This window comes from Callospermophilus lateralis, chromosome 8, assembly GCF_048772815.1.
Source record: "Callospermophilus lateralis isolate mCalLat2 chromosome 8, mCalLat2.hap1, whole genome shotgun sequence".
Taxonomy (NCBI): domain Eukaryota; kingdom Metazoa; phylum Chordata; class Mammalia; order Rodentia; family Sciuridae; genus Callospermophilus; species Callospermophilus lateralis.
The window spans coordinates 20,035,650-20,061,199 of NC_135312.1; the positions used below are offsets into that span (position 1 = coordinate 20,035,650).

At 34.3% G+C, this 25,550-nt stretch overlaps 1 protein-coding gene across 2 annotated transcripts in view; it reads left to right on the forward strand.

Annotated features, from left to right (window-relative positions):
• The window catches only part of Tbc1d19 (TBC1 domain family member 19), a 139,955-nt gene that overhangs the window by 92,203 nt on the left and 22,202 nt on the right, over positions 1-25,550 (forward strand). For both annotated transcript variants that reach the window (XM_076864836.1, XM_076864837.1), the window contains 3 exons: positions 1,984-2,046; positions 12,176-12,260; positions 14,635-14,679. In XM_076864836.1, the coding sequence (XP_076720951.1) occupies positions 1,984-2,046; positions 12,176-12,260; positions 14,635-14,679 (193 nt within the window). The remainder of the gene's footprint in view (positions 1-1,983; positions 2,047-12,175; positions 12,261-14,634; positions 14,680-25,550) is intronic.

Consider the following 25,550-nt stretch of genomic DNA (forward strand, 5'->3'; position numbering starts at 1 on the left):
CACCCCATTCGTTCCCTTTGTTCTTTGGCTTTAAGTTTTTCCAGACATGGTACACATTTACTACCTCCACAGTCACCCATGACTCATTTCATCCCTACCAATTGCTGATGTGCTCACCAGCCCAGTTTCATCTATATTATAATGGACTTCTGCAATATTTCTTTGTACTTCTTTCCATATTTTTGCTATGTATATTTTCTTGTCAGCAAGAATGTAGACTTTTAGGAGCTAAATATTGTCTTTCTTATCTCTTTGTGTTTTGATGTTTGTGTTCATCCCAACCAATCAATCAATACTTGTTGAACTGATTATGTATTACTTAGGTCCAAAAGTATGGTGTGCTTTATATCTGGGGTTTTTTGATACAAGTTCAGGATCTGTATTTAAATATATGTACTGATGAAAAAATGAAAATTATTATAATTATAGGGGATTTGGGTTAACTTTTAAAATAGATTTCTGGGGGCCTGCTCTGTGTCTCATATTGTTCTGGGCATTTATCCATACTTTCTGAAGTAGCTAATGATGTCCCATGTACAGATATGAAGACCTAGGCTTGGAGTCCCTGACCAAAGTCATACAGCTAGAAGTAGTTGAACTGGATTTCAAATCTTTGTCAGATCTGTTGGAATATCCATGTTTTTTTTTAATGCATTACAATCCTTATTATACATATAGAGCACAATTTTTCATATCTCTGTATATAAAGAATATCCATGTTCTTATACAAAGCAGCAGGTTCCAACTCACTGTACAAAATGTTCAGAGATATCTCGGGGGAAATGGAGATGTTTTGGTTTACTTTTCTGGGCTTTTGTTTATTTGTTATTGGGGAAGGATACCTGCTGCATCATGTAATTTCTGTTAATTTTTATTTATTTGTCATTTATTCTTCAAACATGTATTGGGTACTACTATGTGGAAGGTACTGTGGTGATGCTAAGTATATAAAAATCAAGGAGAGCAGAAATTTATAAAGTGGTCTCAGGTCAGGAAGTGAGAATAGAATTATATTTAAAGGAAGGAACTAATATTTGACTCAGAAGAAGTCAGTGACTAGCTCTTAGAAGATGAGTTTATGAAAAGTCAATATTAGGTTCCTAGGGACAAATGGTGATTGGCAAATGAATATTCACAAAGGCCAGAAAATATTTGGTATTTTGAGGGAATGGCAAGTATGTATATTTGAATTATGAGATTAAAGCAGAAATTTGGGACCAGTTAATTTTGGTTGCTTCTAGATGCTACGATTGTATCTACTTTTCAAGTTTTATGACACCTAAATATTAAAGGGATATAAAATTGAAATAAATAATAAAGTTACTAATTGAACCTTAAAAAATGTAAGGAAGTAGTGATCAAATAACGTATCATATATCTTAGTCAAGTAAATATATAACAGTGATAAAATCTAATTGAGAAGTTTATAATCTTACATAAAGGAATAGATTCATGGCATCATTGTTTCTAAATAATTTCTAAATAATTGTGCTTTAGGACTATAGACATTCATCTGGGTTCTTTTCAGAAAGGAGTCTTTATTTTAGTCAGCCTTTTTGCTGCTATGACCAAAAGACCTAACAAGAACAATTAGAGGAGGAAAAGTTTATTTGGGGCTCATGATTTTGAAGGTCTGAGTCCATACATGGCTGACTCCATTCTTTGGGGCCCAAGGTAAAGCAGAACATCATGGTAGAAAAGTGTGGGGGAGGAATGTGGCTTAGGATGATGATCAGGAGGCAGAGAGAGAGCTCTCCTCACCACAACAAAATATAAACTTCAAAGGCAAGTCCCCAATGACCTGCTCCTCTAGTCACACCCCACCTGCTTTCAGTTACCTGAAGGGGATTAATTCATTGATTGAGTTAAGACTCTCATAAATCAATCATGTCACCTCTAAATCTTCTTACATTGTCTCATACATGAACTTTTGGGGTCCATCTAATATCTAAACAATAACACATTCTTTACTTTTTATCATAGGATGTAAAGTTGACAGCAAGCAATGATGATTATTATTTTGTATTTGAAGATTATTTATATCAGGTAAGTTTAAAATTTTAAATATGTAATTTTTTGTTTTAGGTTTTCTAAATCATTATACTTTAAGAGTTATCTCTATTGTTAACTAAATCCTTCTAAAATCAAAATCATGTTTATCATATTACATGTTCTAAAGTTGAGATAAAGTTAATTTTTGCCCTTACAGTGGAATGGGGTGGGAGAATAAAAGTTCCTCAATGAATTTTTAGACTGTTCCTTTTAGTCACATACACAACAATCAGAGGTAAGTTTTCTATCTTTGTTGTTGACAGAGATTTTTAAATTGTATTCATATTTAATCCATCCAAATAAGTTTAGAGAAAGTATTTACATGATACTTTTTATTAAAAATATTGAGTAAATATTTTGAAATCAATGTGTAGTGTCATGATTATTCTTTGGCAATTTCATATGCTGATACTGTGGATTTGGATCCTTCCCTGGGTCTTTTTCATATCTACTAAGATAAAATAATTTATCATAAGTAGAAAATAAGTAATTCACATAGAATTATCTAGATAATGTTCTTTTTAGATAAAGATTACACATATATATTGATTTTGAAAGAATGACAATATAAATGTCATCAAGGAAATGTATAGATTTCATATAATAATTTCTTCTTGATTAAGCGTAATAAATCAGTCCCAGCTGTTTGGATGAACAAGTGTTTTCTTTGATAATGGTGTTGGTGGTTTATATATATTTTAAAGGAAAGATAAAGGTAAATAAGAATGTCTCAAACAGGCTTAATTAATCATACATTCTAAGAGCTTAAGTATAAGACTTTATAAAATTAAATTTTGAAATAACTATAGAAACAATTTCGAGATTTTGTAATTTCAAATGTAAAAAAAATAGTAAAGATTTAAAATTCTATTCTTTAATATAAAATTGGATATTAATTAAGAGTTGGGAAATCTAAAAATAAAAGTTGGAAAGTTTACTTGCTTATATAGCTAATATGTAGCACTGTGTCTAGTTCTTGGTACCCAGTAAATTTTTGAATGTCTAAAGTTAGCATCTTTTATATAATACTACTAGTTTATTGATAGCTCTGTTCTTTGGAAATGTTGAATAGAAATTATCAGTTCTGCAATGGTGGCATGAGTAGATCCACAGAACCATCCCCAGTAGACAAAACATAGCTAGTGAAAACTATTTAAGAAGAAAAATAAAAGTCTCTGGAAACCGTCCCAAGATTATAGAACAAGTCAGTAAGAAGCGTTTATTCAAAAAAAGCTACTAAATTCTAGTGAAAACCATTTGTGGCACATGAGACCTACTTTTGGCTTCCCCTCACCCTCTGATCAAAATGACAGCTTCAGTTCTGAGTATGGCCAACAAGATCGGGCTTCCCACTCCCTCCAGTTCCTAGTCAAGAGCTACAGTATCTCCACATGAGTGGCAGACAGCCACTCTTCCCCGTCAGATCTGTGTTAACAGATGGCTGAATCCAGAAGATGTGCTACCTAGAAGTTGGGGCTCCCTTCCCACAGGGCAGAGATCTCCTCAAGAGCTCTACCTCCTCTTAGCAGGCCAAGACTACTAGGACCTCGAATGCCCATCCCAACTTGCCTGCAGAGTGGAGGTTCCATGGGAGAGGTGAGCGGAGAAGACCAGAGGTTGTTTCCTTAGCCAGTGTCTGTTCTCAGAAAGTAGAAATGTCATGCCAAGAGAAGTCGGTCAATGTCCCCATCCCAGCTCTAGAGCAATAACTCCGAGATTTTGTTTGGAGGGGAAAGGGGTGCCTTCACAACAGGACCTTTGAGACTCTCTGCAAAGAAATGAGTTTATACGGAGTGTGATAAAGTTCCAACCCAGTGAGTCTAAAATACTAGAGATTTTAATGATGGGCAATTAGTAGGAGACTCTTAACTCCAAGAGAGTGTCAACTAAACCATAAGTAGCTAGTGTACCAAAGAAAACTAGAGAGACAGTTACAAGTCCCAATGGGATAGGAACAAACCTCAAAGACAAGTTTCAAAAATGACTTCTGCAAAGGGGTCCAAACTTAATTGAATCAGACTGTGATTACAGTTTCTACCTGAGGACATGGTTGCAAACAGTAAAATAAACAGCTTGCGATTAGTGAAACAGAATATCTGTGATACCAACAGAGACATAATGCTTAACTGAGATTAGAGGGAGAGATAGTCAAAAATCCCTGCTAAAATCAGTATCATTGAAGAGTGAGTATGTCCAAATTTATACCCTCTGAGGTACATCAGAGCCTTCATACTGTATGAGAACTAGACTTGAATAACATTTTCCAACCAAGTCACTAAAGAAGCAAGTAAATAACAATAACCACAATCCCTGGCTGCCTATAAAAGGGCTTCAATGTTAGAATTAATAGAAACTTTAAGGCAGCCATTGTAAGTATATTTAAAAATACTAAAGGAAACCATGATTAAAGAAGTAAAAAAAAAAAAAAAGTGTGATAGTATCAAAATAAAATAATGTTCATACTTTAAAGGAAATAAAATAGTTTATTCTGGCCAGGCATGGTGGCACACATCTGTGATCCCTGAGATTGAGCAAGCTGAGGCAGGAAGATTGCAAGTTCATGGCCAATTTAAGCAACTTAGTGAGACCTTGTCTCAAAAATAAAAAAGGACTGGTGGGTAACGCCCCTGGGTTAAATCCTCAGTACCTGCCCCCCACACACACAATTAAAAGTAGTTTATTCTGAGCCAAATATGAGTGATCATGGCCCAGAAATATAGACTTCAGTTACCCTGAATAACATGTATTACCACAAAAGAGGTTACATAAACTCTTATAGTCACAGAACAAAAGAAAGTCGTAGGTCAAAATATATACCAGTTACACTGGTGGGAGCATCAGGCAGGTGGATTATCATAAGGGAGGGGGTATCTCTTGCATGAATTTAGATGTTGTCTTATGGTATTCTTAGCTTTAGGATGGTGGAAGCTAGAGGTATTCTAAGTTGAGTGATACATTCCAAGTAGTTTACATAATAATCATGAGAATGTTAGGCCAGATATAAAAGTTAGGGTAAATGGCCATTAATGGGCCCAATATATAGCCCAAGATAATTTTGGCTCTGAACCTACAAGATTCTATCTGTCCAAAATTATAAGTTCTAGTCATCCTAGATAAAGCATTCTTCAGGATTTTTACTATAGGTACAGCTTCTTCAGAGAATTATTTACAATGGCATTGTCTCATCAAATCAAGAAAAGCAATAAAAAGATAGAAATTGTAAAAGATCACTGAACATAGTGGTGCATGCCTGTAATCCAGGCAGTTTGGAGGCTGAGGCCAGGGAGTTACAAGTTTGAGGCCAGCTGTGGCAATTTAGAGCTTGTTTCAAAATTTAAAAAATAAAAAGGCCTGGGGGTTTCTCTCAGAGGTAGAGGGCTCCTGGTTTCCATCCCCAGTACTGCTGAAAAAGAAAGAATTTAAATGTAAAAGAGTACCAAATGGAAAATCTGGAATTGAAAAATATAACTGAAATGAAAGATTTGCCAGGGAGGTTTAGCAGTACATTTGGAAAATCAGAAAAGAATCAGTGAACAAGGAAGATGGTAGATGTACAAAGTCTCAGAAAAATTAAGGGTATGATTATGCTCATCAACATATTTATGAAACGAATACAAGTAAGAGAAAAGGGAGGAAGAAGCAGAATTTGAAGAAATAATGACTGAAAACATCTCAAATTTGATGGAAAACATTAATTTACACATCTAAAGAAACTCAGTGAGCAGATACCCATGCCCAGATATATCATAGACTGTCAAATCCAAAACCAATGAGAGAATCTCAGGAGCTGAAATAAATATTTAATTTTTTTCCATCTATGTAACTCACATTCTAGTAGTTTTGTCTTCAGACAGACGTCTTTGCGGTCCTGGGCAGTTCACCAGACCTTCATGGGCTTTCATATTCTTAGTTCAAATGGAGTATGGACTAAACTGTACTTATATATCAGAATTACCCTAAAAATGCTATTTATCTGATTTAAAACAAGACAAAGCAGTTTGATTTTTTCCATAAAGGTATTGATTACAGATAGTGTTATACTTTTTAAATCCAGGTTTTAAAATTCTGTTGTCTCAAGAGTTAATAGTTGCTGGATTTTACTCATTGACTTTTTTTTTTTTTTTTATAATTTGTTACACATAAAAATTCTATTGGTTTTCTTCCAAAGATGGAATTGTTTCATTGGTATTAATCAACAAGTCTTCTGTTATACTACAACTAAAAAGTAAACTGACCATCTTATTTATCTCTCTTGCCTAACGCTGGCCACCCCACCTTTAATTGGGTCTGCACAGTGAAGTCCTAGTGGGCTTTTTAAAACACCAGTAAATTCACGTCACTTGTGTGGTTAAAAAAAAACAACAACAACAACAAAAATCTTTCACGGGATTTTACCACCCTGCCTCTCCAGCCTTGTTGCTCACTCTCTGCCCTGATGCTGGCTGCTCCAGCCACCCTGATCGTTGACTCATCACGTTATTAAACTCTTTTCTGCTTCAGGATAATAAGACCTCCAGGTCATCTTATAGGAAAGACTGTCACCCTTCTCTCTTCACCTAATAAACTCATATTTTCCCTTCAGCTCTCGGTAAATGCAATTTACTGCATGTACTGCATCTTCCCTGAATAACCGCTAACCTCCAACATAAAGACATCTAATATGTGTTTTTCAAAGTACTGTGTAATATATTTTATTTATAGTATTTATTATACCTTACTTGATTATTTTATAATTGTCTCTTTCATATAAATTGTGTGTTTTGGTTCTTATTGTAATTTTAGTGCCCAGCACACTGTAAATAACAAATAAAAATTCTTAAGATAATGTAGTTTTTTTATTGAAAGAATTATTTTGTCATAACTAAAAAAGTTTCCTTTTTTCATATGAAAGCTTAATATTAGTAATTATTGGCTGACTGAGATTTACTGTCATGTTGATGAGGTCTAGATTTCTCAGTTTTGTTCTAGATGTGATGGATCTGTTTTTATGAACTGATTTCTAGTGAAAATAGGTTAATGTCACAGTTAAAAATATTTTAAAAAAAAGCCAAATATCTATGCTTTCAAAATTGAACCACTTAATTAATTTTTTTATTTTCTTATGCTATTTTGATCCTGAACACAAAACTATTTTCCAAGTATAAATTATGACATGATATATATAGTCTGTGGCTAATCTGCTTCAGAGAATGAATAGAAAGGGTGTAAATTTTTTGTTAAGTTTGTCACTTTTGGTAATTGTAGTGGAGAGGATTGCCAGTTTGAAGTGACAACTACAAACCCTCTTTGGTGGTACTAAAAGGGGCTTTCCAAGTAACAAATCAGCCTCATTTGGTGGAAAAGTTACTGAGGTTATCTATTTTATTTTTTATAATAAAATAACCCAGGGGTGCTTTACCACTAGGCCACACCCCAGCCCTCCTTTTTCTTTATTTTGTTATTGTTAAGACAGAATCTCACTAAATTGCTGAGACCAGCCTCAAACTTGCAGTCTTCCTGCCTCAGCTTCCCAAGTTACTGGGATTGAGAGCATTTGTTTTAAATGAGAATAGTAACAATTTGTCCAAATAGTGTCAGGAATATCCTTAAAGGGATGTTTATTTTTGTTTTTTCCACATATTAGTGACATATATGTAAGTTCTAAGAAAACTTACTGAGGACTGAGCCAGACAACAGAATTATTTATAAACAGTGGATACATTTTCTGAGAAAAAGCACAATGATCATCACTAAATATTTTGTGATCCTTACATTATATAAAAATGATACTACCTCTGATAGATGCATATGCTAGCTAGGGAGGCAGGACATGAATACAAAATGCTTGGAAATTGTTTTAAAGTGTTGTGTAAAGCATTAGTATTAAATTAGTGTAGTAAGTAATATAGGAGTGTACTTTAACCTTTTTCATTTTATCAATATTTTGGTCCAAATTATATTATTTTTAAACATTAAATAATTTCTTCAGTTATGTTTCAAGGATTCTGCTGATTTTAGACTTTGGAAATGATACTAAATAAACCTTTTTAAGTGTTCAGTATAATAATTTTAAGTATAGTCACAATGTTCTGCATATCCCTAAAATCATCTTGCATAGCTGAAATGTTGAACCCATTCAATAACAATTCCCCATCCTTCCTCCCTTCCAACCCCAGAAAACCACCATTTTTTTCAACCATTTTAGATACCTCCTATAAATTGAATCATATCATATTTTTTCCACTGTGAGATGTTTATTTCAATTGACATATCATTCTCCAGGTTCATCCATGTTGTCTTAAATGGCAGGATTTTCTTCTTTTTAAAAGTTGAATAATATTCTCTTATATATATGTATTACATTTTCTTTGTCCATTCATCTGTAGAAATAAGCTTTAATGCAGATAAAGATCCCAGTTACTTAACAGAAGGATTGTTAAAACAAACACCTAAATTTCTCTTTGGGGAGATTATGCAAAAGTAAATTTTCCTCACATGGACTTCTATTGTGATATTTTTTAATTATTTATTTTACTTGGTCTGAATTATTACTAGTTCATTTTAACTAATATATATAATTGTATGCATTAAAATTGAATTCTGTTTTTCGTCTTGGAAACAAAACCTACATTAAGTGTGTGTTTATGTCAGAAGAAAGCTTCTCATCTTTCATTACAGGCTTTCTTTTGGCAGAGCTTTGTGGCAACACAACTGCTCAGGGAAAATTAATGATAATGGAGCAATTTAGTGTTTCTGACTAGATTCTGGGCCCTATATCCCTTCCAGCTGCTACCCATTTATTGGATTTTGTGACTAGACTACAAAATTAGTTGGCATGTGGCATTGCTGTGTCCACATACAGATGAGAAAACCTCTGGTAATCCCTTTTTAAAGAAAATATGGGCCCATGTTACTAGGATACACAGAAACTGCTCCTAAGTGCCTCATGTTAATGTTACTTAGATTTTGTAGGTAAAAAGCACTGAATTTTATAGAAATCATGCTTTAAGTAATAAGTCAGCTTTTTAGTATTGCAAACTTTAGTTTTTGTTTTGCATGAAATTCTTAAAAATACTTAAGAGATTTTGATAGTTTTAAATTATGTCAGAGTTTCAAAAGACACCTTTTATTCAACAGAAGTAAATTGGGTAGTTTGATAGTACCAGTTTCCAGTACTGAATGGCATTATTACACCTATATAAGTTAACATGTTGTCCAAAAAGTATAAAATATTGATAGAAAATAACTCATATAATAAATGAAAAACATGGAGACTGACTCTTTGTGTAGTACACCCAAGCCTTCCTCAAATGCTTGCTCATCTAGCATATACTTAGTAGCAGAACTGAGGAGTTTGCCATATTTACAGATGCTTTTATGCCACTGAATGGAGTTTAAGAAAGATTTCCAGGGCTGGGGTTGTAGCTCGGTGGTAAAGCACTTGCCTCACATTCATGGGCATTGGGTTTGATCCTCAGCACTACATAAATAAATGAAAAAGATATTGTATCCATCTACAACTAGAAATTAAAGTTTCCAGTGCAATTAGATATCTTTTATTCATGTATCCATTTAGTCAAATTATTAAGTGTTTACTCTGATACAGCTTCTGTGGTAGCAAAAGAAGATATTAAGTCACATCTTAGTGGAACATGAGAGAAAAGACACAGTTATAAATTGATAAGTACACGAATAAAGATTTCTATTTAGTTTTAACCAAGTACAATTAAAATTCTAGGAGTCATGCAGAATTGAGTGGTGTCTGCAGAATAGAAATGTTTTAGGAAATGTTTAGTTTTTAAAGTTAAAGAATTAGGAGAAGGATGGGAAAAGCAAAAATAAATATGAATCACGAATATACTGTGTTTGGTGAGGAGAGAGTAGCTTAGTATGGCAGTGAATAGCTCTAGCAGTTCAAGTTAGAGTTCATGAGCAGCTGACACAGAGCAAGATCTCTATGAATAGATAGGAGAGAACAAATGTGACACACATGTCAACAGCATTATCTGGCATTCCAATCACTTCTTGAATATGTGTTCAACTCCCTTGCCCTTCTCCCATGAAATGATGATAATCTGTTTTAATGAAAGAAAAAAGTGTCCTATCTTACTACTAGATGTGTTAATAAGTAAGAAATTAGAAAAATTCCTACCTTGGCAATGAATTTTTAAAGTTTTAAATATTAAATGTCTTGAAGCAGGGCTGGGGATCTAGCTCAGTGGTAGAGCACTTGCCTAGCATGAGTGAGGCTCTGGGTTCAATCCCCAGTAGCAATACACACACCACGCAAAGTATATAATGCCTAAAGTATTTGACCAGACAGTCCAGTTTTAGAAAGTTAATTAAAGGTGTACATAAAGAGGGAAGTTCACTGCAGCATTACTTATAACTGGGAAATGGAAAACAAGACGGGCTAGATGAATTATTGTTAATACATAGGTGGAATATTCTGCAACATAAAAATTTTATACCCAATCTAGGTGTCCTTCAATAAATAAATGGATAAAGAAAATGTGGTATGTATATTCAAGGGAATATTGCTTAGCTTTAGGGAGAAATGAAATTATGACATTTGCCAGTAAATGGATGGAGTTGGAGAATATCATGTGAAGCAAAATAAGCCAATCCCCAAAACCCAAAGGCTGAATGTTTTCTTTAATATGTGGATGCTAATTCACAATAAGGCAGGGGGCACTAGAGAATAATAGTGTTACCTTAGATTGGGTAGAGGGAAGTGAAGGGAAGGAGAGGAGGGTATGTGGGGATAAGAAAGATAATAAAACGAAACAAATACTATTACTTTGTGTGTGTGTGTGTGTGTATATATATATATATATATATATATATATATATATAACCAGTATGATTCTACAACATTTACACTCAGAAAAATGAGAAATTATATCCCATCTATGTATGATATATCAAAGTACATAAATGCATTCTACTATCATGTATAACTAATTAAAACAGAAAATTAAAAAGGTAAAAGAATATAGAAAATATTTATAACATTGAGGGAAAATAGGTTTAGAACTATATGCATAATCCTTTTTAAAAAAAAATTGTACATGTGTATATAAAAATAGGTGATAATGACTATGGTATTCCAGGCCTTACATCTACATATTACCAGTAGTGGAATTATGGATGTTTTCTTACTCTTTGATTATCTGCCTTTTTCATTTTTATCATATACGTGTATCACTTCTGTAGTCTTTTAAAACAATAAAATCAGTGGCAATAGTTGTTACACATTTTAACATTGAACCTGACTAATATCCAATTTCCACATCTATCCTTTTAGAAAAACTGTGCCTGTTTTCTTGTGTTTTAGACACAAAGTGTTTCCTTCTCCATTCACTCTGCTACAAGTTCAGCCCTGACTCTATGCCCCTATTTTGCCCTTTTCAGTCATCCTGAATTTTTTTTTTTTTTTTTTTTTTTTTTGGTATTATCTTTTAGAATCCCAGGACCCAGATTTCTTGTCACTGGTCATCTTCCTGGGGATTGGACTCCTGGCCCAAAATTTCAGGCTACTGTCAGACGGCATCCAGTTTATTCTAATGTGCATCCTTGATTCTGATTCTGCTGTACTGATTTTTATCTCCAGATAGAGTTGCCACATTCTATCTGATGATTAGGACTACCAACTTCTATTCTGTATTGGGAAACCACTGCTGCCATTCCTTCTAAACACCATGAGTTTCTTTCCCTCCATCCCTGATAAGGCCAACTATCTGCAGCATCTCAGCAGTGACTCTATTTCCAGTTTTCTGCATTTCCCAAATTGTTCTGACACTATGGTTACCTGGTCTACCGTATATATTTCTCATCTGTTAAATTTCTTCTAGGTATTTCTCATTTCCAGATGAACAAGAAAAGAATCAACTGGTAGCTAGCAATCTTCTGATATTCTTCAAACTTTAGTGGCAAACTGAAAAATCTTTGGAAGAACTTTGGCTATCTATACTTGGCATCTCATTGTTAACATTTAATATAGGTAAACCAACAGAGGGCACTCTTCCCATTGCAAGATACTAAGCTTGAAGGATTCCACCTTAATGCCTCCCAGTAATAATAATGAAATATCTGACTTTATAACAGTGCCTAATTGCTTATTTTTTTCCAATGTTACATCCAGGTATTACTTTGTTTTTCCCGGGATACGTCAGTATTGGGTCACTTTGCATACAACAGTGCTTCACCACCAAAATCATACATAAGAGGTAATATTTTAGTAATATTAAGGAGTTTTATTTAAGACTTACGTAATCATGCCAAGAATGTTTATTTTATAGCTTATATTGGTTTTGCCAATTTTTAATTGTAAATTACTTTTTTCTCAGTTGACGTTAACTGTCTTTTCATTCTCACTTAAATCAATACAATGTATCACAGGTCCCAGAAGCAGCATTTCAGGGACTTTCTCACTACAGAAGACATTTTGCCTTCTCAATTTTCTCCAGTATTGCTATTTTGTTGTATCTGTTGACTTTTCCTAACTATGGGTTTATCACATAGATTTGTTTTTTTAATTTTTTTAACTTTCTATATTCCTTCTTTCAAAATGCCTTTTAAAGTAACACGTGGTATTAGCGCTCTAATTCCTATTTTAGTAACTCTCTTTATCACTAATTGCTTATAATATATCACCATATCAAGATCTTGAAAACTGAACTAATTTCAGCTGACAGCCCTTCTTAACTCCTTTTCTTTAAGTGATGAATAGCCAGCACAGAAAGCTCATTGCCCTATTGTATATGGTTTCTCTGTGTTTCCTTGAAGAATGAAACTATTTCTCCTGTGTTTCCTCGGTCTGACCTACCCGCCTGGTTGCTCCAACTCCTGCCTGCCCTAGGACACGCCACTTCATGTTGTGTTGGATTTGGGCTCCACATACCCTGAGGGTCTCTTAAATTTCCTTGTTTCTAAAATGAACTTACAGAATTTAATTACCTAATAGAATCACCTCTAAACACAGCTATGATTTCAAGTCCCTTCATTGGTTGATAGTCTTAAACTAGCTAACTTTGCTACCCTGATTATTCCACAATATGCCATATTCATTCTAGCCTCCATATGTTCCTTTATGTGGAAAGCTTTCCCTTCCCCGACTCTAAAAAATTTTCTGGGACTTTGAAGAATTTGCGTATATCTCACTATGTCACCAAAATGTCATCAATTTCCCTTCCCTCTGAACTCTAAACACTTAAAACCTGCTTTATAAAAAAAAGAAAGAAAAAGAAAAAAAGTAAAAATAATCTAAGATTTTGTCTATATTATAAACTATATGATTGAGAAACTATATAACTGTATTTTTGTTTGCCTCTCAACATCTAGTGCAGTAATCAGTTTCCTTTTCATTATTCTATCCTCTCTTTACACAAAAATTAGTCCTTATTGTTTCTACTCTATCCTAAACTTCTCTTTTCATATTTCTTATTCTTTGTCTCCTCTCTGCCACTGTCCCTAACAAGAACAAGAAAAAAAAAATTTTTAATTAAAAACTTTTTTAAAAACCCAGCGTAAGAATGAATTCATTTTTATTTATTTTTTCTTTGCTACTGGGGATTGAACCTAGGGCCTCACATATGCTAAACAAGTACTCTATCACTTAGCTACATTTCCAGCCCCTTTTCTATTTTACTTCAAGAAGGGGTCTTGCTAAGTTGTCCAGGTTTGCCTTGAACTTGGAATCTTCCTGCCTCACCCTGCCAGGTACCTGGGATTACAGGTGTACTCCTTGCACCTGTCTGAATATCTTTTCAGTAGACTCAAAGGGGTTAGAAAAACAGTCAAGAAAAAAGCTACCTAAAGATATTCAGTGAAAGGTGGGACAAACTGAGAAACTTAAAAGCTTTGAGGGAAAGCTACTTTGTAAAACTCTTACAAACATTTGATTATAGTGAATATACTTTCTAGGACATTCTGATTTCAAATGTTAGCCCCATTCTCTGGTCATAGAAAATATGACCACTGTACAGTTAAAGACACTTAACTTAGCTTTTCAGTACATGCCATAAAAACTGTAAGCTAATGAGATATTGCAAAGCTTAGAACTTGCTTTAATGACTAGATTAGAATTATTTGGGGGGTTGGGGATGTGGCTCAAGCAGTAGCGCGCTCACCTGGCATGCCTGCGGCCCGGGTTCGATCCTCAGCACCAGATACAAACAAAGATGTTGGGTCCGCCGAAAAACTAAAAAATATATAAATATTAAAAAATTCTCTCTCTCTCTGTCTCTCTCTCTCTCTCTCTCTCTCTCTCTCTCTCTCTAAAAAAAAGAATTATTTATATTTAGCAAAATAATGGTATGCTTATAGATTTTTTCCCTTCTTACATGCTTAAGGAGTTTGAAAGCATTTGTTCTATTATTTATTTTGTATCACTTCCCTTGTACTGAAGTTTATATTATTGATTTTAATTAATGAAAGGGTTTGCTATTATCAAAACATTGGCAAATTTTTAAATTCCATAATATGAAATAAAATCAGACTATAGTATTCTTGAAAATTCCAATATTAGTTTATTCACATAATAAGTTAATTTTAAAAATTGATTTAAATCATATTGAAACCCTCTATGGTTTTCTCTTACAGGAAAACTAGGATTAGAAGAATATGCCGTCTTTTATCCACCAAATGGTAAGAGTAATGTTATTGCTTCCTCTAGTGGGAAATACAAAAATTACAACTTCTATAAAATAGGAATGAGATTTTCTTATTCTCTGTCTTTAAATGGAAAATGATTTATCATCTAAAATAAGTCTCCATGGAATACATACTTCAGTGAATTTTTCCATGCTAAACGAGTCATACCTTCTCTGGTTCTCCTTTGCACAAATACTTTGTGAGAAAGCTAAGTAGGCTTATTAAGTCAAGGTACGTGTTTTCGTCTGAGGAACACTAGTCCAGCTGGGACCTTCCTTTTGGCATTATTGGAACAGTGCAGAAGTGAGTTTTCTTGTGCTGCATTTTATTTTCATAATTTGACCTGTGTGGTATTTATGAAATACAGATTATGAAGGTTATCACTGAGATAATCTATTTTGAAGTGACCAAATATGAATGATATTTATAATAATATTTAGATATTAAATATTCGTTTGAGATTGTTAGGCAGTTTTTAAGATATGCTTCTTGGAAAAACAGTATATAGCAGTCCTTATTATGATGATATTAAGTTGTATCCTGAAGAAGTTCTTTTACCCCAGCAGAGTTAAGAACATGGGTTTTGTAATCCAGCAGACCTGGGTTCAGATCCCAGTTCTGCCAGCTCACTCTATGATCTTGGGTAAGTTACATGACTTCTCTGAACTTTAGATTCATCAACTGTAGCATGTGGATTATAGATTAAATGAGATACAATCTGTAAAACAGCACAATGCCTGACACATAGTGAGTTCTCAGAAAATGTAGCTGTGAATGAGTGTGTTTAGCGCTATTAACCACCACATTTTAAACTGGCTTTCATGGTACTATTCTCTCCCAGGGCCTCTCAACATAGAGTTCCAGTTTCATTCATGATTGTCTACTTCTGCCCCTCCTTAGATACCTTACCATTGTTCTGCTGCTTTCCATAGGGGCTTCCATTTGCTTTCATGGATCTATAGGTTAATTATTCTAAAATTTTTGTCTCCAGTTCTGACCTCTTCTATGACTACCTTAAAGTTAACATGTCCCAATCTAAACTATTTTATCTTCTTATGACCCCAAAAGGAAAAAGGAAGCTAAATTTTAAAAAATAAGCAACACTGTTCCTCTTTTAGTTAACTGCATTATCTATCCAGTAAGTCAAAGCATGGAGCCTGGTAGTTACCCTAGATTCCAGTCAGTCAAATCCTGCAGCTTTATCTTCTTCATATCTTGGACCCTCTTCCACACAAAGGCTACTGCCTCTACTTCCAGGTTCACTATCTCTAGCCACCTACCTGGTCTGTCTTCCTTGTCTTCTCTGGTTATGCTCTATCTTGTACTCTGATGAATTGTACATCTAAAATGAAAATCTGAAGATTGACTTTTTTTTCTCAAAAATTGTTGTTTTTTTGTTTGTTTGTCTTTTTGTTTTGTGGTGCTAGAGATAGAACCAGGGCCTCATGCAGGCACTCTGCTCCTGAGCTATATTCCCATAAGAATTTCCTTAGTGTCTCCTGTCCCTTAAGTAACATCCAAGTTTCTCAGCATGACATATATATGAGGACCTCTCGAATCTGATCCCTGTATAATCTACCTCCTAGTTTCATTTCTCATTATTATTTTTTAATCATAGCAATACCAAACTATTTTTTCTTGTTACTCATAGCCACATACTCTCACAAAAGAACTATGCTGCTTCAGTACCTCTCCTGTTTCCATTCTGATGTTTATATATATAAATAACTTTTCTCCACCCAGCTGCCATCTAGACTCAGCACTGGCACTTGCCTGAATCCCCTGGTTGGGTAAAGGGCCCTTCCCCAGGCTTTTATAAGACCTGGTGGAAAAAAAATCTTTGGGATCTCTTACTATATTTTCTTGACACTGTTTGATTATACTTTACCTCCCCCTTGATATTGTAAGCTTCAGAGGTTCAAGATTATATTGTTCCCCAGTATCTATCATGTAGTAAGAATGTAATGAGCATTTATTGAATTAAATTAGAGAATTGTTATTTGTAACATTTATGTGTGTGTAAATGTGTATATATGTAAATTTTTAGATGTGTATATATATATAAATGTAATATTGTTGTTGCATCAGTTATTCCAGAAACTTAACTTTCTGATAACTTTCTTTACTTATTAAGAAATAGGAAATAATAAATAAAATACCTCTGAATAGTCAAAAGCAAAGTTTATGGATTTCAATTCTTTCTCTCTCTACAAAGGACAGCTTTGTCAACTTAGTTTAGAACATATTAGCTCTTATTTAACACATATGTCTAACAAACTTGGTTTATGCCCCCTGCAAAAATAGAAACATGGAGACTGATATAAATATGAAAAATGACGAACAACAGTGAGAAGTGAAATTAGAGACCTCATAAAAGAAAATATTAAAACTATAAAACAGTATTTGAAAGCACTCCAGTAAAGCAGCCTGGAACTATCTTATGTTAAACCAATAATCTTATACCCTTTGAAAAGGTATCACTAGGTTACAAGTTATAGCATATATATAAATCTGTATATATATGCTACAACACACATATGTGTGTGTGTGTGTGTGTGTGTGTGTGTGTGTGTATATATATATATATATATATATATATAGAGAGAGAGAGAGAGAGAGAGAGAGAGAGAATCTGTGTTTTTCTAGCAGTAGCAGCTAACATTTTTCTAGCGGTACTATACACCAGGCAGTATGTTAAATATATTACATGCTAAACTCATTTGATTTTTATACTAGCCCCATAAGGCAGGTACTTATATCCCTATTTACAAATAAAAAACAGGCCTGGAATATGAACCTGCTCACCTGGTGAGTGGCAAAGCCAGATTTTGTCTGTCTTTAGAAACAATATTCTTATGACAATTACCTTAATCCCTGAGAAAATACTGAGTTTATTATAGTCTCTGTTGGAAGAAAGAAAAGTGGTTAATATATTGAAAAAGTGAATGATGCATATGATAGGTTTTAGAAAGATTTTCATCCAGAATAAAAAGTTTAATCCAAAGATTAAACTTTTTAAGATAATTTGGCATCTATTCATAAATTTAATTCTATACAATATTTTCTTCTCTTAGATTGTTTTAGAAGCTACCAGAATTAAGGACTCCTTTCTCTAGGTAATGATTCTTAAGTTACAGAACAAAGACCAGTCAGTCTACTGTCCCTTTTTCCTTTACCTTAGGCAATACTAAGCAACATTTTTACCCAGTTTGTTTTCTAACCCCTGCCAATGATAATATTACTGTGAAATCCCAAGGACACCTCTACCACTACCACCATGCAAATCAGCCTGTCTTTCTTAGTCTCCACAGGGAAACACGGGTTTGTCTGCAGCTCTCTGGCATACTCAGTCCTTGACAAGATGTGTGGTTAGAGTGGGCAGAGATTTTTTTACCACCAATGCCACACCCACACTTGAGATTACCTTCTTTAGGATTGAAAGGACAGGCCATAGTGCATCAGGCATTTCTCACTTCATTTGAGGATTCAAATGACTCTTTCTCTAATAAATTCATTAAACAACTGGTAAGGAACATTTCTGAGACATCTCACAGAAATTTTAAAGCTTTTCATGTTTGTTGTTGTACATGTTGTACCAGTTATTCAACATGTATGAATAGTCTTTATTCATTTGATAAATATTCATCCCTCTTGTGGCTCATGACTGTAAGTAAGTGATCCACAGCAGACACAAATAAAGTACTTGCTGCCAAGGAGCTTACATGCTAGTAAAGGAGACATATGAGGGTAGGGGGAGAATAATTTTAGACAGTGATAAGTAAACAATGAAAGAAAAATGGAAATTATAGGAAGTTAGGGAGAGCGTGGTTATTTTAGATAAGGTAGACAGGAAAGGCACCTCTGAGGAAATGGAATAGAACAAAGACCAGCAGGTACAGAGTGAGCCCTACAGAGAAGCAGAAGAAGAGTGTGTCAGAGGGTCAAAGGTAGGAACAAGCTAATGGTTTGAAGAGCACCAAGATGGCCAGTGAATGATAATGAGTAGATACAGGTAATGTAGGAGAAATAGACAGGGACCAGGCTAAGAAGACAGGTCAGATAAAAAGATATTTGATTTAAAGGACAATGTCTATTAGTTTCTTTTCCCCACCCCAATGGGGATAATCTATAATTTCTTGTTTCTTTTTATGTCTACTAATTTGTTTCATTATTGAAAATTGGCTATTTTTTTAATATATGGCTGTTTGTATTTTTTTCTTTCCACATCTTTATTGGTGCATTATAGTTGTACATAATGATGGGGTTTGTTATTGCATATTCACATACGTACATAACATAACAATATAATTTGGACAATATTACTCCCCAGCATTTTCCCTCCCTCTCTTCTTCCACCCCCTGGTCCCTTTCCTTTATGGTCTCAATTTGAAAATGGGCTGTCTTAACCGTTATAATGCAATAACTCTGGATGTCAGATTCTCTCCCCACCCCAGAATTCATTATTGTTGTTTTATTTTTATAGTTGTTTATTTAATGACTTTTTTCAACTATTTCTATAAAAAGATTGTCCTGTATGCCCACTGAAATCTCTGCTCCATTAATTTAATTGTCAGCTAGTGATTTGACAGAGATTCCTTAAACATCTACAACCAAAATATCAAAATAAAACACACTCTCTCAGACTTTGAACATCAGCTTGGAATGGATCACTTCTTCAAGGCTTACCCAGGCCGTTTACAACTTACCTTAGCCTTCCCTTCTTCCTTGCACAGGGCCTGAAAGTCAGACGGAGGTGAAAGCCTAAGGGCATCTCAGGGCTTTTCTAGATCCCCCAGGAGCTTTTACTTATTCTCTCCTTCCCCATACTCTTCATTCCATTGCTTTTCAATCTGTCTAGTACTTGCCCCATCTGTTATTCCTCATAACCAGGGGTATTGAGGGTGAGAGAAAATCTAGTATTTGCCTTTGTGTTTACACTCTTGACAAATGATGCCTGGCAAGCCACTTGTATACTAAGAAAGCTCTGAGATTAGGCAGGGGAAACAAAGGCAAATCTGAGACAGTTCCTCAGGTAGCTTCTAAACAGGTCAAAACACACAAACACAAATTTTTGATACAAGATCTGTATTGTTCCCTCCTGTACCATCAAGTTACACTTGGAAGGTGGTATGCTGTTTCATGACTGCTGCCAAGCTGGAGTGTAGGGGATAGAAGGCAGGTAAATTAAAATGCTAAAATACTATCTTACTAAAATTATTTTTTCATTAAGCATTCCCTTGGTTGTTTTAAGTTTTTTTTTTTTTTTTTTTACTAGATTCCAAAGTTTTAAAAAGTTGATTTTAATATTCTTGCTAGCTTAACCATTGCTTTGTTGGAGGGTCAGAGTTTAGGAGTTCCCTATTCCACTCTTCTAGTGATGGCTCTCCTCTGATTCCTCATTAATACTTTTAAAAAGATCATCCTGACTAGTATGTAGGAAAAAAAAAAAAAGTATCCCTTGAATGTAAGCTTCAAGAGAACAAAGACTTTAATTTTCATAAGCAACATAGCCAGCATTTAGAATTATGCATGGCCTAAAGTCTGTTCTCAGCTAACACTGAATGAGTGGGCAAATGAATTGAAGGAATGAATGCAGGAATGAACACAGAATACAGAAGAATTCAAACAGAAATGATTAGAATTTTCTTAAACTTATAGGAAAAATAACAGATAAGTCTGCCTGAGAGTTAAATGATTTTTAAAAAAATCATAATTTGCTAATACCATTTGTTTCCTGCAAGGTAGGAAAAACAAGTAATTGCTAGAGAACACTAGTTAGGGAAGTTTCAGCACTCTAGAACAGTGATTTGTCAGTTAGGGGCCGTTACCCCTATACACACACACAAGGGAATATCTGAAGACTTGTCACAATGGGTAGGAGGTGGGTGGATGCTGTTAAACCTCCTACAGCACACAGGAAAACCCCTCAGAACAAAGATTAGGAAAGGATCTTAGAAGAAATAATGAATCTTAAATCTCTTTGATAAGTAGCAGTGTACTTTGTCATCTACATTAATTAACTAACTTGAAAATATCTCATAATCCAAAATCCATTTGAAGTATAAATTTAGATATAAATTGAAGACCTCATTAAAATTTTATTTCAAATATGACTTTTAAATTGGTATTTAAATATGGTCCTATTCTGATGTTTTGTAAAATTGTCACTATTGAAATAAAGTAACAGTTATAACCTGGGAATTTTAATTCAGAAAGGCAATGGAAATAGCTAGAAAACTATCCATTATTTTCATTTTTACTTTTACAGACCTGTTGGTTATATATGGAATGAGAATAAATGGAGGAAATGATCATTTCAACAAATGAATTAAATAAACTGTCCTAAGTAATCCCAAATGAAAGAGTGTAGTAGTTTGCTTTCAGCTGGGATGAAGTTGAAGTGGATCAGATGTGAGTTATAAAATCAGTGAGGAAAGGAAAGGAAAATATTTAGTAAGTGCAAAGCATATTAATATTTGGGGTATTTTCTGAGTCATATTTGCTATTTATATCTCATCTAATTCAAGATTTATTTTTGTTGACAGTGTTTACCATTCTGAGCTTTGTCAAGCCCCACTAAATCATCTTCTTATGTATATTGAATATAATACCAGTTCATATGTTAGACCTTCTTCATATGCATAAGGGAAGACAACAATCTTAAAACAATTACTCATAGCATGCTCCTAAAACTTTAAGGCCAGATATAAGAATTGTTCCCAGCATGCTGATGCCTGTTGGGTGTACTCTTTGGATGATAGCCAGGTGAATGAAACTTGACCTTTGAGAAGCTGAAGTGATGAGAGGCAAGGGAAAGGACTTTGAAAAAACTGGCCAAGAACACGATAACCTCTTAGATCAAAGAAACGTACTAGGTGGTATGTGCCCTAGGGTGTTAATGGATTCCTCATTGCTTCTTAGGCCTCTTGCTTTTGTTTGCCAGAATTTGATTTTGTTCCTCTTCAACAAAGTAGACGATGTAGGCTTTTTTGAGCCTTATGCCCTGGTTAATCTGGGCTAAGCTAAAGTGCACTCTTATCTAATTCACACAAAAAGAGAAATAGGTTTCTTAGGTTTAAATTCATAATTAAATGTGGTACTCTCCCTTCTGAGAGCATAAAATAGCTAGGGGTTAATGAACATTTGTGGTACACTAAACATCATACTGGTGCATTTTAAATACATTAATTTATATGTGTTTCGTTGCAACTCAGTGAAGTCACTCTTGTTTATCTCCATTTTCAGAAATGAAAATAGGAATTGAGAGAGAATTGGTAATTTCCCAAAGTCAAAAAAATTAAAACTCATGTCTGTGTGACATCATTGATCATTTAGCCTTTCAACACTGAGTTATTGGAGCCTCCTTCCTTTTCTGTATCTTATGTATTCATAAATGAATTTTATATTTTAACATTTTATTTGTAATTCTTTATAATACTTATAAATGCTCAAATTCCCATTATTAACAATATATATTGAGCTGAGTATCTCATTTGTAGAAGATATTATGTTGGATGCTGAAGATAATACACAGAATGATATGTGGGTCTTAACTTCAAATAGCTTTTAACCTAGTTGCTTATAGAGCAACTCTGGATTCCAGAACTTGGGGGAAAGGTAGTAAAAGAATGATTAACCATGAGTAATATTGTTTAATTGGTGCTTTATACATACAGTAGGATTTATTATATAATGTTCATACATGCTCATAATTTGATCAGTCTCTTTCCTGAGTGCCTTTCCTTTCTCTCCCTTCCTCCCTAACCCTGATCCACTTGTTCTGCTCTACTAATCCCCCTTTTATTATTTTAGTTACTTCATTATAATTATGTATATAAGCAGAATTCAATGTAGTATGTTCATTCAAGTATAATTTGGTAGATTTCATTTCCCAGTACTTCCCCATAACTCTCTCTCTCTCCCTCTTGATCTCCTTCCTTTACTCCATTGGTCTTCCTTCTGTTTTCATGAAAACCCTTTGTATTTTGTAATTTCTTTTATTTTCTCTCTCTCTAGTTTCCATGCATGAGAGAGAACATTCAATCCTTGCTTGGCCTTGTGAATCTGACATTTCATTTAGCATGATGTCCTCCAGTTCCATCCATTTACCAGCAAATGATATGCTTTCATTCTTTATGACTGAACAAAACTCCATTGTGTATGTTTTTTGTGTGCATGTACCACATTGTCTTTATTCATTCATTTGCCAGCAGGCATCTAGGCTGGTTCCATAACTTAAATATTGTGAGTTGTGCTGATATAAACATCAGTATTGCCACTATAATATGCTGATTATAGTTCTTCTGGAAGACGAGAAATGGGATAATTGGATTATGTGGTGGTTTCATTCCTAGTCTTTTGAAGAGTCTCCTTACCACTTTCCAAAGTGGTTGTACCAATTTGCAGACTTACCAACAATATATAAGTATATAAGTATACAATTTTCCCTACATCCTCACTAGGATTTGTTGTTTGTATTCTTGGTGATTGCCATTCTAATTGGAGTGAGATGAAATATCATTGTAATTTTGATTTGCATCTCCCTGCTTGCTAAGGATGTTGAATATTTTTATATATTTGTTGACCATTTGTATTTGTTGTTTTGAGAAGTATCTGTATTGATTGGTTTATATATAAAGAACTCAATTTTTATTATTTGTTCAATCTATAACTAGTAAAGAAGATAAACTGAAATAGCAAATGCAGAATTTCAGAAATGATGGGTGTTCACAGGGAGAAAAAAGACTCAATCAAAGACATAAAGAGCTAAAGAGACTTGAAGAAGAAAGATGACATTTGAGTTCTCTTCCTAGGTGCCCCCAAACCCGGGATTGATGCTTGTGATGTCATTAGAAAAGCATACTGGCCTTCAATGTTATTCTAATCTGGTTTTAATTTTCAGTTTCTAAAGAACAGAGTACCTTAAAATTGGTGAAAAAAATCTTTCCATTGGAAGATCTTTATATGTACAGTTTTTTTTTCAAGTCTCACAATTTTGGGGCATTTATTTTAGACATAACTCACATGAATTTTAGTTAGTTTATGCTTCAGAAACAGTCTTGTGCATCAGACAGATAATTGAAGCTCTGGAGTTTGGTTCCTAAGGTCACCTAGCTGGTTTGTGTTAAACCTACAATGGGGTTCTAATCTTTGATTAAAGACAGTACTTTTCTTGCTTCTTCTCTGTTCATAATTATTTACCTATTCCCCATTCATTCATTTAGAAAACATATATTCATCATCAATATGTGTATAGCACTACAAGATGTATATAGATAAATAAAACACATTTCTAACATCTGAACAATCTGCTAACCAGCTAATTATAACAAAATATGGTGAAATAGTAGTATTGGAATTATGAACAAAGTGGCAGAAAACCCAAAAGATGAACATGTAATTATGATTATGAGATCAGAAAATGTTTCTTTGGGGTTATAACTCCTTGGTAAGGTTCTGATAGAATGGATAGTATCTAGAATTATCAAGCTCAAAGCTACCAAAGTACAAAAAGTGCATGATGAGGTCTGGTAATGACAAATCATCTAGTGTGGCTATGACACACCGGGTATGGAGTCTGGAGGGAATGGCAAAGGGAAAGTAGGTGCATCTCAGGTTTCAGGACACGATTGTAAGTGTTTAGGCCAGGTCAAAGGTTTTGAATTGCACCCTGTAGTCATTTTGCCAATACTACAGGGCCATAATGTGGATTCCATAAATAGAGGGACAATGACATATTCATTTTAATATCTGCAGAGGCTGACGAGTAGATTTTTATATATTGGCTAATTTAATGAGTAGGAACTCAGTGAATATTTGATTGATAGATGAATAATCAGAAGTAAATAATGGACATAGAGGTCTTTTTCATGGTTCATCAATATTTTCACAAGGTAATTTGAACCATTTCAAAAGTTGCTTTGGGAGCTAAGGGTTTGGAGGAAAGAATACCAATCAGGAGGTTCTTACAGGATGATAGAAGAGAGTTCATCAGAACCTGATTGATTATAGGACCTTTAAGTAAGGAAGGAAATAAATGGCTGAGAATGGTAGAGGTAGATGCTCTAGGGCTTCATATATTCATTCTGCAAGCATTTAATGAGTACCTATTATATTTCTGAGCACTGTTTATCTCTGGGGATAGAGATAAGTGAGAAATATTTCCTGTGCTCAAAGGATTTATTCTGTTGGTAAAGAGAAAAATAAAAGCTGATTATAGGGCAGTAAGATAAGGGCAGGAAACTAACATATTAAGTATTGACTTTGTATCATAAAGGCCAGGGGCTGGGGTTGTGGCTCAGCAGTAGAGCATTCGCCTAGCATGTGTGAGGCCCTGGGTTCGATCCTCAGCACCACATAAAAATAAGTAAAATAAAGATATTGTGTCCAACTACAATTGAAAAATAAACATTAAAAAACAAATAAATAAAGGCCAACCTATCATGTCTAAGTATTTAAAAGCTATAGTCAGATTAATAAACTGTTAAAAGTCTACTACATTTTCTTGCCTTAATACATATACCTTCATAACAACCTGAATTTGAAGGCCAGGTTCAAATTCAGAATTCTCAGACTCATCAGCTGTTCCTAGCCCATAGTGTCCCACCCCCTTTTCATCTTGTACAGGTTTCATGCTTCCACAAATAGCCACCCTTTTGTCACCTCTGTGTCCTGGAGTATACACCCATCAGTAGGGTAACTCTACCAAAAAAGGCCTGGGAATTTCTGGGCCTGGGATGTGCTCTATAAGGGAAGATATGGACTTGGAGATAGGAAGAGCTAGAGGAGGGCCAGAGCAGGACCCTTGGCCCAGTCCTAACTTCCTTTGTCTAAGAGCAGTTTGAGATGAGAAAATGGGTTAAGAA